Source organism: Triticum aestivum, chromosome 2B (assembly GCF_018294505.1).
Source record: "Triticum aestivum cultivar Chinese Spring chromosome 2B, IWGSC CS RefSeq v2.1, whole genome shotgun sequence".
In the NCBI taxonomy this organism is placed as follows: domain Eukaryota; kingdom Viridiplantae; phylum Streptophyta; class Magnoliopsida; order Poales; family Poaceae; genus Triticum; species Triticum aestivum.
The window spans coordinates 611,416,019-611,430,342 of record NC_057798.1 but is presented as its reverse complement, the minus strand read 5'-3'; the positions used below and the strand labels follow the sequence as shown (position 1 = coordinate 611,430,342).

General features: G+C 44.0%; 2 protein-coding genes across 2 annotated transcripts; both read right to left on the bottom strand.

Annotated features, from left to right (window-relative positions):
* Positions 1-5,123: 5,123 nt before the first annotated feature.
* On the bottom strand, positions 5,124-7,412 carry LOC123041772 (probable glutathione S-transferase GSTF1). Its single transcript, XM_044464334.1, has 3 exons — positions 7,263-7,412; positions 5,687-5,735; positions 5,124-5,578 (listed from the first exon to the last, which is right to left on the bottom strand). Exons 1-3 carry the CDS (start codon positions 7,410-7,412, stop codon positions 5,124-5,126), a joined length of 654 nt encoding a protein of 217 aa, XP_044320269.1.
* Positions 7,413-13,158: 5,746 nt separating this feature from the next.
* On the bottom strand, positions 13,159-14,086 carry LOC123041771 (mitochondrial import inner membrane translocase subunit TIM23-3). The gene has a single exon (XM_044464333.1). The coding sequence runs from the start codon at positions 13,995-13,997 to the stop codon at positions 13,410-13,412; it is 588 nt and encodes a 195-aa protein (XP_044320268.1). The 5' UTR covers positions 13,998-14,086; the 3' UTR covers positions 13,159-13,409.
* Between the last annotated feature and the right edge of the window lie 238 nt (positions 14,087-14,324).

The window sequence follows — 14,324 nt, the reverse complement described above, 5'->3', positions numbered from 1 at the left end:
ACCTCTCTCACAAGCGAGATATGATCAAACCCAATGGGTGTTGGATTCATTACAATCACATAGTGATGTGAACTAGATTATTGACTCTAGTGCAAGTGGGAGACTGTTGGAAATATGCCCTAGAGGCAATAATAAAATGGTTATTATTATATTTCCTTTTTCATGATAATTGTCTATTGTTCATGCTATAATTGTATTAACTGGAAACCGTAATACATGTGTGAATACATAGACCACAACATGTCCCTAGTGAGCCTCTAGTTAACTATCTCGTTGATCAATAGATGGTTATGGTTTCCTGACCATGGACATTAGATGTCATTGATAACGGGATCACATCATTAGGAGAATGATGTGATGGACAAGACCCAATCCTAAGCATAGCACAAGATCGTGTAGTTCGTTTGCTAAAAGCTTTTCTAAAGTAAAGTATCATTTCCTTAGACCATGAGATTGTACAACTCCCGGATACCGTAGGAATGCTTTGGATGTGCCAAATGTCACAATGTAACTGGGTGGCTATAAAGGTGCACTACGGGTATCTCTGAAAGTGTCTGTTGGGTTGGCATGAATCGTGACTGGGATTTGTCACTCCGTGTGACGGAGAGGTATCTCTGGGCCCACTCGGTAATGCATCATCATAATGAGCTCAATGTGACTAAGTAGTTAGTCATGGTATCATGCATTACGGAACGAGTAAAGTGAATTGCCGGTAACGAGATTGAACGAGGTATTGGGATACCGACGATCGAATCTCGGGCAAGTAGCGTACCGATTGACAAAGGGAATTGCATACGGGATTGCTTGAATCCCCGACATCGTGGTTCATCCGATGAGATCATCGTGGAACATGTGGGAGCCAACATGGGTATCTAGATCCCGTTGTTGGTTATTGGCCGGAGAATTTCTCGGTCATGTCTGCATGATTCCCTAACCCGTAGGGTCTACACACTTAAGGTTCAGTGACGCTAGAGTTGTTATGGGAATTAGTGTGCAGTTACCAAATGTTGTTCGGAGTCCCGGATGAGATCCCAAACGTCACGAGGAGTTCCGAAATGGTCCGGAGGTAAAGATTTATATATGGGAAGTCCTATTTTGGCCACCGAAAAATGTTCGGGATTTTTTGGTATTGTACCGGGAAGGTTCTAGAAGGTTTCGGAGTGGGGCCCACCTGCATGGGGGGACCCACATGAACGTGGGTAGTGGGGGCAAGGCCCCACACCCCTGGTCAAGGCGCGCCAAGATCCCCCTTAGAAGGAATAAGATCATATCCTGAAGGGATAAGATCAAGATCCCTAAAAAGGGGGATAACAATCGGTGGGGAAGGAAATGATGGGATTTCTTTCCTCCCACCTTTTCCAATGCCCCAATGGACTTGGAGGGCAAGAAACCAACCCCCTCCACCCCTATATATAGTGGGGAGGCGCATGGGAGCTTCACCCCTTGCCCTTGGCGCAACCCTCCCCCTCTCCAACTCCACCTCCTCCTCGGATAGTGCTTGGTGAAGCCCTACCGGAGAACTGCAAGCTCCACCACCACGCCGTCCTGCTGCCGGAGCTCTCCCTCAACTTCTCCTCTCCCCTTGCTGGATCAAGAAGGAGGATACGTCCCCGGGCTGTACGTGTGTTGAACACGGAGGCACCGTCCATTCGGCGTTAGATCGGATCTTCCGCGATTTGAATCGCCACGAGTACGACTCCCTCATCCGCGTTCTTGTAACGCTTCCGCATCGCGATCTTCAAGGGTATGAAGATGCACTCCCCTCTCTCTCGTTGCTAGTCTCTCAATAGATTGATCTTGGTGATGCATAGAAAATTTTTAATTTCTGCAACGATCCCCAACATAGACATGACCGAGACACGTCTCCGGCCAATAACCAATAGCGGAACCTGGATGCTCATATTGGCTTCCACATATTCTACGAAGATCTTTATCGGTCAAACTGCATAACAACATACGTTGTTCCCTTTGTCATCGGTATGTTACTTGTCCGAGATTCGATCGTCGGTATCTCAATACCTAGTTCAATCTCGTTACCGTCAAGTCTCTTTACTCGTTCTGTAATGCATCATCCCATAACCAACTCACTAATCACATTTCTTGCAAGGCTTATAGTGATGTGCATTATCGAGAGGGCCAAGAGATACCTCTCCGACAATCGGAGTGACAAATCCTAATCTCGATCTATGCCAACTTAACAAACACCATCGGAGACACCTGTAGAGAACCTTTATAATCACCCAGTTACGTTGTGACATTTGGTAGCACACAAAGTGTTCCTCCAGTATTCGGGAGTTGCATAATCTCATAGTCATAGGAACATGTATAAGTCATGAAGAAAGCAATAGCAACATACTAAACGATCAAGTGCTAAGATAATGGAATGGGTCAAGTCAATCACATCATTCCCTAATGATGTGATCCCGTTTATCAAATGACAACTCATGTCAATGGCTAGGAAACTTAACCATCTTTGATTAACGAGCTAGTCAAGTAGAGGCATACTAGTGACACTCTATTTGTCTATGTATTCACACATGTACTAACTTTCCGGTTAATACAATTCTAGCATGAATAATAAACATTTATCATGATGTAAGGAATATATATAAATAACAACTTTATTATTGCCTCTAGGGTATATTTCCTTCAGCCAGAACCTTCCCAACTAGAGCACGCTCCGGGTCTACCAGATCTGCCTCATCTTCATCATCCAGCATCACAGGTTGGGCTTCAATAGCAGTTAGTCGAAGCCGTTCCGTCGGTTCCTCAACTTGAGAACCCTGGCCGGAGCCAGACGCACCCGACTAAACAGCAGCGGCACCCCGCAGAGGAGCCTCAGGATCCAAAGGCGACGACACATGGACGCCACCACTATCCTGGGACACGCTCGCAAGGGCCATTGGACCACTCTCCACAGTCTTGCTTGCTCCAGCCATGGTCGAGAAGAACAGAGCCAACCGACCGCAGCCAAGGGTGGGAAACGATGCAAGATCGCCCCTGAATCACCCCGAACCATGAGCAGCGAGACACCGAACGACAACACAAGGCGGGGCGGATCAGAGAACTAGGAAGAAGGGAAATCACCAAGAAATCGCGACCTAAAACATTGGCAAACCCTAGAAGACGCTAGTCGCCTGGGCGAGAGAGAGCGCCTCGAGTGGTTACCATCTTAACTAGGCCAGAGGGTTAGGCAAGATCAAAGGTATCTAGACGGTTCACTCAATCAGAATTCGCTATTTAACGCATTCTACATCAAACAATTGGGGCGTCGCACAGGAGAATCGCACCAATGAGCACAATGGGCCATCCCATTATTGTGGCAGTCAGTTTTTTGTTTCTTTTTATGTTATTTTTACTAGTTTTTTTGTTTCCTTTTTCTATTTTGTACTTTTTATTATTTTTTAATAAATTCAAAAAAAATATTTTAAAAAATTACCGTAATTCCAATTTTTTGTTCATTTTTATCATATTTTGTTTGCATTCTTAAGAATAATGTTCAGAATTCCAGAATTTGTTATGTTTTAAAAATTGTGTTCAGTTTTTAAAATTGCTCGTGTTTCATTTTAAAAAATGAAATTTCTTTACAATTTTCAGTAAATATTAAAAAAATTCAAATAAATGTTCTAAATTTCAAATTTGTTAACATTTTCAGATATTCTTCATTTTCAAAATTTTCTCACTTTTTTTAAAAAAATTGCTTTTTCAGAAATTGTTCACAATTTTCAATAAATGTTCTAAAATTTTAAAAAATGATGGTAAGTCCAAAATTTTAATTCACGTATTAAAAAAATGTTTGAAATTTCAAAATTTGTTAAGAATTTTGAAACAATAGTGTTCACTCGTTTTCAAATTTCGTTTACAATATTTTGAATCTCCTGCACCAATAAATCACTACAATATATCTACGAGCTACATTGCTACAATCTGCAACACCGTGAGCTAGCTACAGCAATCACGAGCTACAATACTGGTACATCTCGATCGAAGGGCCAATACTGGTACATCTCTCTCTCTCTCTCTCTCTCTCTCTCTCTCTCTCTCTCTCTCTCTCTCTCTCTCTCTCTCTCTCTCTCTCTCTCTCCTCTCTCTCTCTCTCTCTCTCTCTCTCTCTCTCTCTCTCTCTCTCTCTCTCTCTCTCTCTCTCTCTCTCTCTCTGTGTGTGTGAAAAATGGTACATCTCTCATGATCTGCAATCAACCAATGCAGCGTTGCATTAGTAGGCTTGCGTTCCAATGGACCGACCCAGTTGGCTGCCCTGTGCATTGGCGGAGGAGACGTAATTCGTCTTGTAGGATGTCTCCGGTGGATCCTCCATCCCTCACCGAACAAATCGTTCGCTCGGGGTAACTCCCCCATAAAACATCCGCCAGGTATTCGGGTCTATTTTGAAGAGAAAATTATGTCTTTAGTCCCTTAAGCTTTCTAAAAGTATAGATTTGGTCTCCCAAGAATTTTTGGACGACATTTGATCCCTCAAGTCACAAAACCGGAGACATTTGGTCCAAAACAAAAAATGTGAATAAAACAACTGACGTCTCACTAGTTTTCTCTCCCCCCTCCCTCTCTCATACATATGTCAAATGGCTCCGAGTCCACGGCCGACGCGCCCCGCTTACCCCCCAACCTCCCCTACACCTTTCATTGCCGGCACAAACAGGGCCCTGCACCTCCACCGCCACCGCCACTCCCGGCACAGACTGGGTGCTAGTTGTGTGTGTTTGGTGCAAGTGAGCTTGTGTGCCTGCTTCCGACGTACGCGTGTGTGTGTGTGTGTGCGCGCGCGCGCGTGCGTGTGTGAGGGAAAGAGGGGGAGGGAGAAGCAAAGAGAAAACCAGTGACAAGTCAGAGTTTTTTTTTACATTTCTAGTTTTGGACTCAAATGCCTTTGATTTTAAGACTTGAGGGGCTAAATGACGCCCACAAATTCTGAAGGGGCCGTCTGTATACTTTTAGTAAACTTGGAGGGACCAAAACCATACATTTCTCTTTTGAAAATCTTATTATCACGCAATCTTTATTACACAATCATGGTTACATCATCGACGAACGTTTTCTTTTCATAAAAGGGGCCACACGGGCCCCATTTTTATTATAAAAATGGAGTCTCAGAATCAGGGGGATTAGACCTTCTGCATGTCGGCGCTGATCTTCTTCATGGAAGGCCTCAGCAGGAGCTTTTCCCACCACGCTTTCACGGAAGGGAACGAGTTGAACACGGACGCATACGGAGTCTCCATGAAGCGGAGCGTGAAGGAGAAATGGTTGAGATCCGCAATGCTAATGAAGCTTCCAGCCAGGTACTCGTGCTTCGACAGACGGCCTTCGTAGATCTCAAGCACCTTCTTCAGCTTCTCCACGCTCTCGTCCACGACCTTCTGGCTCGTTGGTATGCCGTAGGCCGTGGGGTACACGATGCACTCGTAGACGATAGGCGCGACCGCTGTGCTGTACTGGTGCGCCTCCACCTCGGCCCAGACGTCCACCGTCGCCGCTTCCTCCGGGTTGCTTTCTCTCAGCATGTCGACTTCGTCCGTCCTGTATTTGCGGAGAACGTACTTGACGATGGCACGGGACTCTGTGGATATAGGGAAAAAAACAGGGGATTACGTTCGTTTGCCACATGTAAGCAGTACTACAAAGGTTAATGAGATTGAATTGTTGTTACACGGCAAGTAACGCTTACCAAAGAGCACGAGGTCTCCATCTTGAAAAGCTGGGATTTCACCAAATGGCTGCAAGAATGCACAAACGTAAGTCAATCGACAAGATTAGACAAAAAGCTTCCAAAAATTATAGTGCACTAGTAGAAAAAGAGGCTTCCGTCCAGCCCCATTAGTCGCGAAACTGTAGGAACCGCGACTAATGAAGTCTTTAGTCGCGGTTCGGCAAATGAACCGCGACCAAATGCCTGGGCCCAGGGCGCTCGCGGGCTTTAGTCGCGGTTGGCCAGGCCAACCGCGACTAAAGGTGCCCAAAGGCCTTTAGTCGCGGTTGGCCAGGCCAACCGCGACTAAAGCTCGCGGGCTTTAGTCGCGGTTGGCCAGGCCAACCGCGACTAAAGGTGTTGAGACCTTTAGTCCCGGTTCGTGCCACGAACCGGTACTAAAGGTCTCATTTTCAAACTCTACCCCCCCCTCCCCCGGGATCGCCTTTTCAGTTTTAAAAAAAATAAAAGAAAATAATGGAAATGTCAAAAAAATAAAAGAAAATAAGTTTCTCATGTGATATGTGGTCTAGTTGTTGGGAAAATTTGCAAATGTGAATTTTGACTTTATTTGCAAAATCTCTCTGAAATTTGTAAAAATGGGCATAACTTTTGCATACTAACTCGGATGAAAAAGTTTTTTATATGAAAAATCATCTACTCGAAAAGTTACATCCAAATTTAACCGGGGAAACCCCGTTAAACATTTTCAAAATCCTCAAAAACCTAATAGAAAAAAAGTTACGGGGCTTGTAAGATCTAGAGTGGAAAAAATTGAAAAATATTCAAACAGTGGGCAAACTATGGTCAAACAATGGTCAAACTAATTATTCTAGAATATTAGTGTTACTAAATAATTATTTTAATTATTTCAATTTTGGTCAAATCTGGTCAAACTGTGGTCAAACTGTGGTCAAACTGTGGTCAAACTGTGGTCAAACAATGGTCAAACTAATTATTCAAGAAATATTAGTGTTACTAAATAATTATTGTTTTTTAAAACAATAGTTTCAAACTCAAACAGTGAAATGTGTCACTTCATGCTCAAGCAAAATTCCTGAAGGTTAATAGGATTGACATCTTATTATTGTCAGGAAAACAACAAGTGCAGACTTGGAGCGTGGGAGAATAGAACCCGGAAGTTAAGCGTGCTTGGGCTGGAGTAGTGAGAGGGATGGGTGACCGGTTGGGAAGTTAGATGATTTGGAATGATGAGGGGTGATAAAAGAATAAATTGAGAAGTGATGAGGGGTGGTGATTAGAGACTAGAGGTTAAAATAATTCAGAAATTTGAAAAAAAAAATTCATTTTTTTTTCAAAAACCTGTGGCGGCCTTTAGTCGCGGTTAGCCACAAGAACCGCGACTAAAGGTCCTCCGCCCACGTGGACGGGCCTTTAGTCGCGGTTCTTAAGCAACCGCGACTAAAGGGGGGGGGCCTTTAGTCGCGCCCGTCTGGTCGCGGTTGCGCAACCGCGACTAATGGCAGTTGCGAACCGCGACCAAAGGCCCTTTTTCCACCAGTGGTGGCATATGAAATCAAAACAAGCGCCTTACGTTTCGGGCGAGGTGCTCGGGTTTCTTGTGCTCATTGGCCAGGAAGTCAATGTCGACAACCTCGTAGTCCGCACCAACCTCCTCCAGGCACACCAGCACGCGGGCCACGTTCGTGAACGCGGCCGACCCGAACACCTTCACCGGCGCCATTCCTGAGTGGTCTGTATGTTGGGGTGTGCAATGGCAGCAGCATCCCTCCTTTTTATAGATGGCATATCCTAGGAGGAGGCATGTATCTTCTAGCACAAACTGACGCTTTTCTGATTAATTCTTCACTGGTTATTCTTTGTTTTTCTTCTCCTTACGGGAATCGGTACTCGGTCTTCAGCAGATACCAATCCCCATTTCTCTAGTGAATCACGTATGTTGTCTTTCCAACTACCGGTTAACCCTTTGAGTACATTTTTCTTTCTTTCTTCCGTTTGGTGCAATTGACAAACTATACTGATGCACCTGATGCACTGCTTGTGTCGTCACCTGTGACCTGTGAGGCGCTGTGACCTGTGAGGCGCTTGAAGGAGAACGAGATCGTTTGTGGTGCAATCAGGATTCCCAGTGCCCAAGATCTTAGATTTTAGATAGAATTAGCATAAGCAGATAGCATAATTTGTGCTGCTAGTTTTGTTGTTTATGTACGTGGTTCACGTTATTGTTACAAATCTACACCATTCTAATTTGGATCAAAGAAAAATGCAGGCGTACATGTTTCTCTGTCTTGAATTAATCTACTACTCCCTCCGTTCCTAAATATTTGTCTTTTTAAATATTTCAAATGGACTATCACATGGATGTATATAAACATATTTTTGAGTGTAGATTCATTCATTTTGCTACGTATGTAGTCACTTGTTGAAATATCTAGAAAGACAAATATTTAGGAACAGAGGGAGTACATCCTTTGATCTCGAGAAAATAAGTGGTGTAAATATTTCTCCTTTTTTTTTTTTGCAAACTCAGCTCTGCATCATACATCCCAAACTATGTTTTTTGGCGAGAGAACAAATGGTGTTAATCAGCTGTGTAATAATTTTCCTTTTTTTTTTAGCAAACTCAGTTGTGCATGATACATCCCAGACTATCTTTTTGGCAAGACAACAAGCACAATGTTGGATCCAAAATTACGTTGTTGGAAAGCCTTGACGATACAATTAGCACCACATGAACAAAAGGGCAACAACACAAATGCGAGTCTTTTGTACACAGGATTTGAACAGGACCAAAAGAAGTTGGATTTACACAGGATTTTCAGATGGCAATGCATGTTCTGATGAGATTTGAAAGGGTGCCGAAGGTTCGGAAGGCAATTACAAGTCGACATCAATTGTTCACCTGTATTGCCCAGAAAGCCAGAGCATAAAAAATCTAACACCAAACAGTAGCTAACAAGAATCGCAGCCAAAATTGAAATAACACATTGTACCAGAAATCTATCAGGCCTTATTACTATTCGTTTGAACAGAATGAGTTGGGGAGGGTGCAAGACGGCTAATGTCTGCATCCAGAACTATTGAACTTCAACTTTCAACGATCAAACTGACAAGGGCCAGGGGATATCAGTAACTCAACGCTTTGTAGAATTTGTAACATTCCATTGAAAAGAATAAAGAGTAAAGTGCATTTTATGTCCCTCAACTTATGCCAGGTAGATTTAGTCCCTTGTAGCGGTATTCCTTGGTCAAACCCGGTTTAGCTCGTGGTCAAAGGGGTATTGGAACATAGGCTTCCGGTGAGGATTTCCGACAAACGGGCGGCACCATCTTTGCTGCCAAGCATGCTCATGCTTAGGGAAGCCTTGCACACCCTTTAGACCGTAGCTTGGTCACCAGCGACCTAAGTCAAGTTCCAATACCGCTTTGACCATCAGCTAAACCGGGTTTGACCAAGGAATAGACTAAATCTACCAGGTAATTGAGAGTTGAAGGATGAAGGTTGCACCCCAAAAAGTTGAGGGACCAAAACACACTTCGCGATAAGTTGAGGAACAAAAAATGCACTTAATTCAAAAATAAAGGTTCTTGCTTTACTTTATCCCCCGCGCGCGTTGGAGCGGCCACTTTCGGACAGCGCCAATATGGAAAGTGTCTAGCAACTCCGTCAGAGGATTAGGAGGATTAATTAGGGTGGCCCCACCTGAAAATCGGGGGGGGGGGGGGGGGGGGGTAGTGTTTGTTTTGGGTGGGCCCAACTTCCTTAACCAGCTTTTGCATGTATACGTGTTCAGAAGTAGGACGTGGTGCAGGGCCGGATCCAGTATGGGTCAAGGGTGTACAGATGTACACCCAAATTTTGCTGCACAAAATTCCTATATATAGATAAATGGGGAAAAAAATACTAAGAGTAGCATACTTTGAGAGGCTACACAGCAGCTCTCATGTGGCAAACAGACCAATATTAACTCATCTGTTACTAACCACACCTAAACAACCAGTAGCCCAAGAGCAGCAACGAGCCACCTCTGCCCTCACGCACGAGAGATACTAAGAGCATCTATAGCCGGACTTGGTAAATCTGACCCCTCAAACGTCCGCGGGCGCGACTGGGCCCTTCCACGGACAGTGACCGGTCACACCTCATACATGGTGCTATGCATCCGAATCTCTTATATTTCATCGCCTAATACAAACCATGCAAAGTAAATCCTGCATACTACGCACACGCTAGCTAACTATGCTTCGTCGTCAGAGATGTCCATGATGTCGACCACGAGTGGAAAGTAGCGGCGGACGAGAGGGGGAAATGTGGATGGGTAGGGTTTCAATGCCGGCGGTCAGGTTAAATAGTTGGGCTAGGGCACTATGCCGCCCGTCGGAGTAGCGCTACGCGGCGACGGAGGAGAAGAGCTTCGGACCGTCTGGTTTCAGAGTGTTTTCATGTGAGACCCGGCCGTCAATCCGATGTGACGGACGCGCCCGAATGTTTGAGGTGAGTTTCAGATGCCCGGTTGTAGATGCTCTAAGCATAGTCCAAATACCCCTAAAAAAGCTCACTCCAAAGTTCCAATCTGGAATTTCATTTGTTGACCGGTACTCCCTCCGTTCCAAATTACTCGCCATGGTTTTAGTTCAAAGGGAGTACATGTGTAGCTTATATTTGAATATAGAGATATACTCCCTCCGCTCTTAAAAGAGTGTACTTCCAACTTTGTTGGAAAGTCAAACTTTTTTATGTTTGACCGTATTTATACAATAATAGACCAACATTTATGCCATCAAATTAGTAGCATTAGATTCCTGATAATATATATTTTCGTCATGTATCTATTTGGTTTCACAAGCATTGATATATTTTCGCACAAACTCAGTCAAACTTTGAGATAGTTTGACCCCTCAAGAAAATTGAAAGTACACTCTTTCAAGGACGGAGGGAGTATAGCTCTGTACATGACCATATTAGTAAAGAGGAAGACTGTTGATTTAGAAACAACAAATGAATTATCTTCAGATTGATTTTATTAGTAAAAAGAGAGAATGAATTATCTTTCTTTTGAGAATCTAATGAATTGTCTTTGGTTTTAGAGATATATAGCTCTTAGTAATTTTCCTCTTGTTACTGTTGTGAACAATTTGTATTGCCGTGGACCAATGGACTTCTTTTTCTTTGTTAGGGTGGGAAAAAAAATTGAACACCCAAAATTGTATTCCTGGATCTGCCACTGACGTGGTGGGCCTGCAGAATCCTGTTGGAGCGGCCGATTCGGAAAGTGACCAGCAACTTCGCGGCGGATTGATTCGCACGTTGCAGCGGCGCAGGCGAAGGAGTTCTTTCGGTATCATATTAACATGTCCATTGCTGTACAATTATCAATATGACACCAATAATGCAAACTCCATATTCTTGCTCCGACCAGAACTTGGGGCCATGTTCGGTAATGGTCCGCTCCGGAAATTTGTGGAGCGGATAAATGGCAACTCCACCATTTTGACCTACTCCGCCTACTCCGCTCTGGGAGCTATGGAGCAAAGTGATGTCGAATAGCCCCTTGATTGCCCTGGTGCCAAATCAAATTTTTTTGGTTCGGCATCATTGCTATGAACAGTTCACCTTCAGACAACTTACCCACACAGCAAGGAATAACATCACATATCTCACTTACAAAGTTACAAAAAGCAATAAAGAACAGAGAGCTATTGCTTTATATACTAATAAATAGCCACACTAATCAAACACTTTTGAGTAGCCACCAAAACGCACCATAATTGAAGTCACTAAGCGCTAGGGCAAATATATGTTATGCATCACATATAACACACAGCCAAACCATAGCCCAAATTTTATCAGGACAATCATTATTTGATTAAACAAAACGAGTGTGAGATAATTAATAATGTCACTTCTGCCTTGAGAAAACCAAGCCTAACGTCAGCATCCAGAACTATAGAACTTGAACTTCTAACAATCTAACTAACAAGGACCGGTAGATATCACAAACTCAAGTGCAGAACTTGTTACATTCCCTTGAAAAGTTAAAGTTGTTACTTTAATTTAGTATTCAGACATCATATCCAACTATCATATTAACATGCCATTGCTGCAAAATTATCGAAGCCTGGTGCCAAAATTTTGAGATGATCACTGGTGCCAAAATCAAGAGTAACCAAAATTATCAAAGCAGCATAATTTGGTTTGGTATCATGGCTACTACCAATTCATTTCTAGAAAACTTAAACATCACATATCATTACTTTGAAAAGCAATACAGAACAGAGTCCTTTGGAGTTATACTGCTAATAGCCACACTAAACATTCATTTCTAGAAAACTTAAACATCACATATCATTACTTTGAAAAGCAATACAGAACAGAGTCCTTTGGAGTTATGCTGCTAATAGCCACACTAAACACTCATTTCTAGAAAACTTAAACATCACATATCATTACTTTGAAAAGCAATACAGAACAGAGTCCTTTGGAGTTATGCTGCTAATAGCCACACTAAACAAACACTTTCAGTAGTAACCAAAAGATGCAGAATATTTGAAGACACTAAATGGCAGGGGCACATTATGCATCCATATACCACAATCGCATTAACCCATAATATATATGGCAATATAGTACTCCCTCCGTAAAGAAATATTAAAGCGTTTAGATCACAACTTTATAGTGATCTAAACACTCTTATATTTCTTTACAGAGGGAGTATCACCATAACAACCTTGACCTTGAGTCTGAAGCTCCAAACAAGAGGCAACAACTTATAGTCATTCTTAATACAGTACATCTTACTAATGAGCTAATATCCAAATCTTGCAGCAATTCAGTATGTCTTGCCTTGGCCATTGATAGCATTATGCAACCAGCGCCTAGGCAAGAGTAAAACTGGATATAACAGTTGATATTACAGGTTATCCATACAAAGAGAAGTAACATGAGGATCAAATTCAACGCAAACAACACAGAACATTCTGTTACTTGCAGACACAATATAGCTAGGCAGATACACACCAATCGATCACTTCCAGCAGCAACCAAAATGCATCATACGAAGAAACCAAACAAAGAACAACCTTTCTGAAGCTCCAAACAAGAGGCAGCAACTCATAGTCATTCTTAATACATCTTACGTAAGACCTAATATCCAAATCTTGCAGCAATTTAGTATGTCTTGCCTTGGACATTGATGGCATAATGCAACTGGCGCCTAGGCAAGAGTAAAACTGGATATAACAGTTGATATTTGGACAGGTTATCCACACAAAGAAAAGCAACATGAGGATCAAATTCAATGCAAACAACACTGAACATACAGTTACTTGCAAAAACAATACATCCAGGCAGATACACGCCAATCGATCACTTCCATTAGCACCCAAAATGCATCATACGAACAAACCAAACATAGATCATGACATAATTTTGCATCACATACTCACATTGAAGTAATCCATAGTCTAAATAGCAAGATGGCATCACCATCATCATAACAGGCATGATTCTGAAGATTCAGACAAAAGGCAATAACTTCTAAGCATTTCCATGTTGAGCTAATTCGACAGATCACACTCCAGTGCTCTACCCATCACCAACAAAGCTTGTTAATGTTGATAACACTCATATATATAACCACTATAAGAACTTCACCTGAAATACCATTACTGCGAACTCCACCAATCCAGTAGATCGAAACTTACTAACGAGTGCTCCAACTTAGAAGGGCGGAGTACGACCGTGTCTCTTGAGCACCGCGTTCCCTGCAACGGCGGCACCAGCCATGAGGCCCCCGACTGCGGCACCAACGATGGCGGATCGCGGGCCCGAAGGTGCACGGTAGAGCATGCCGGTTCCAAACCCTGCGGCGATGATGTTGCGCCAGTCGTCAGCGTCGCGAAGATTGCCCACGGCGCACTCGGTCCCCGCGAAGAGCAGCCCGATCAAGGCGACATGGTTGCCGTACCGGCGTCCCACGGAGCCGCATTGGTTGAGCACGCGGCTGGTGCGCAGCTTGAACGACTCGCCGCGCTCCGCCTCCGCCACCGCGCGCTTGAACCCCGTGGCGGCCCCCGCCACGGCACCGGCGACGTACCCACAGCCGGGGTAGATCGTGAGGTTCCTGCCCCAGGTGCGGGTCTCCTCCGGGAAGAGGACCTCCGGCGAGGTCGGCAGGTCGTAGATCGCGCGGTACGAGAGGGGGTTGAGGCCCTCAGGCTGATACGGGGTGTAGGTGCGCCGCGATCCGACGGGGGCGCTATGCGGTAGGCGCTCGCCGTACTGGGACTGGTCGGCTGCGTCGGCCATGGCGGCGAGCGACGGCGGGCGCTGGGGTTTAGGGCCTAGGTTCGGAGGCGGCAGTCTTCCCGTGCGCGTGGCAGGGCCGTGTGTCTAGGATTTTCGTGGAAGGAATCTCCTAACGTTCCACATAAATCACGCAGGGGTGTGACTTTCTGGGCCAGCCAATTTAGACACGAGCCTAGAGTTTTTCTTTCTGTTTCTCGGGCGTTCTTCTCTATTCTTTTCTCTACCGTTTTCCCTCCTGTTTTGCTTTCGTTTATTTTAGTTTTTAATAATCCGGGAAGTTTTTAAAAATTTGTAAATAAATTTGAGAAGATGTTTTCTAGAAAAACT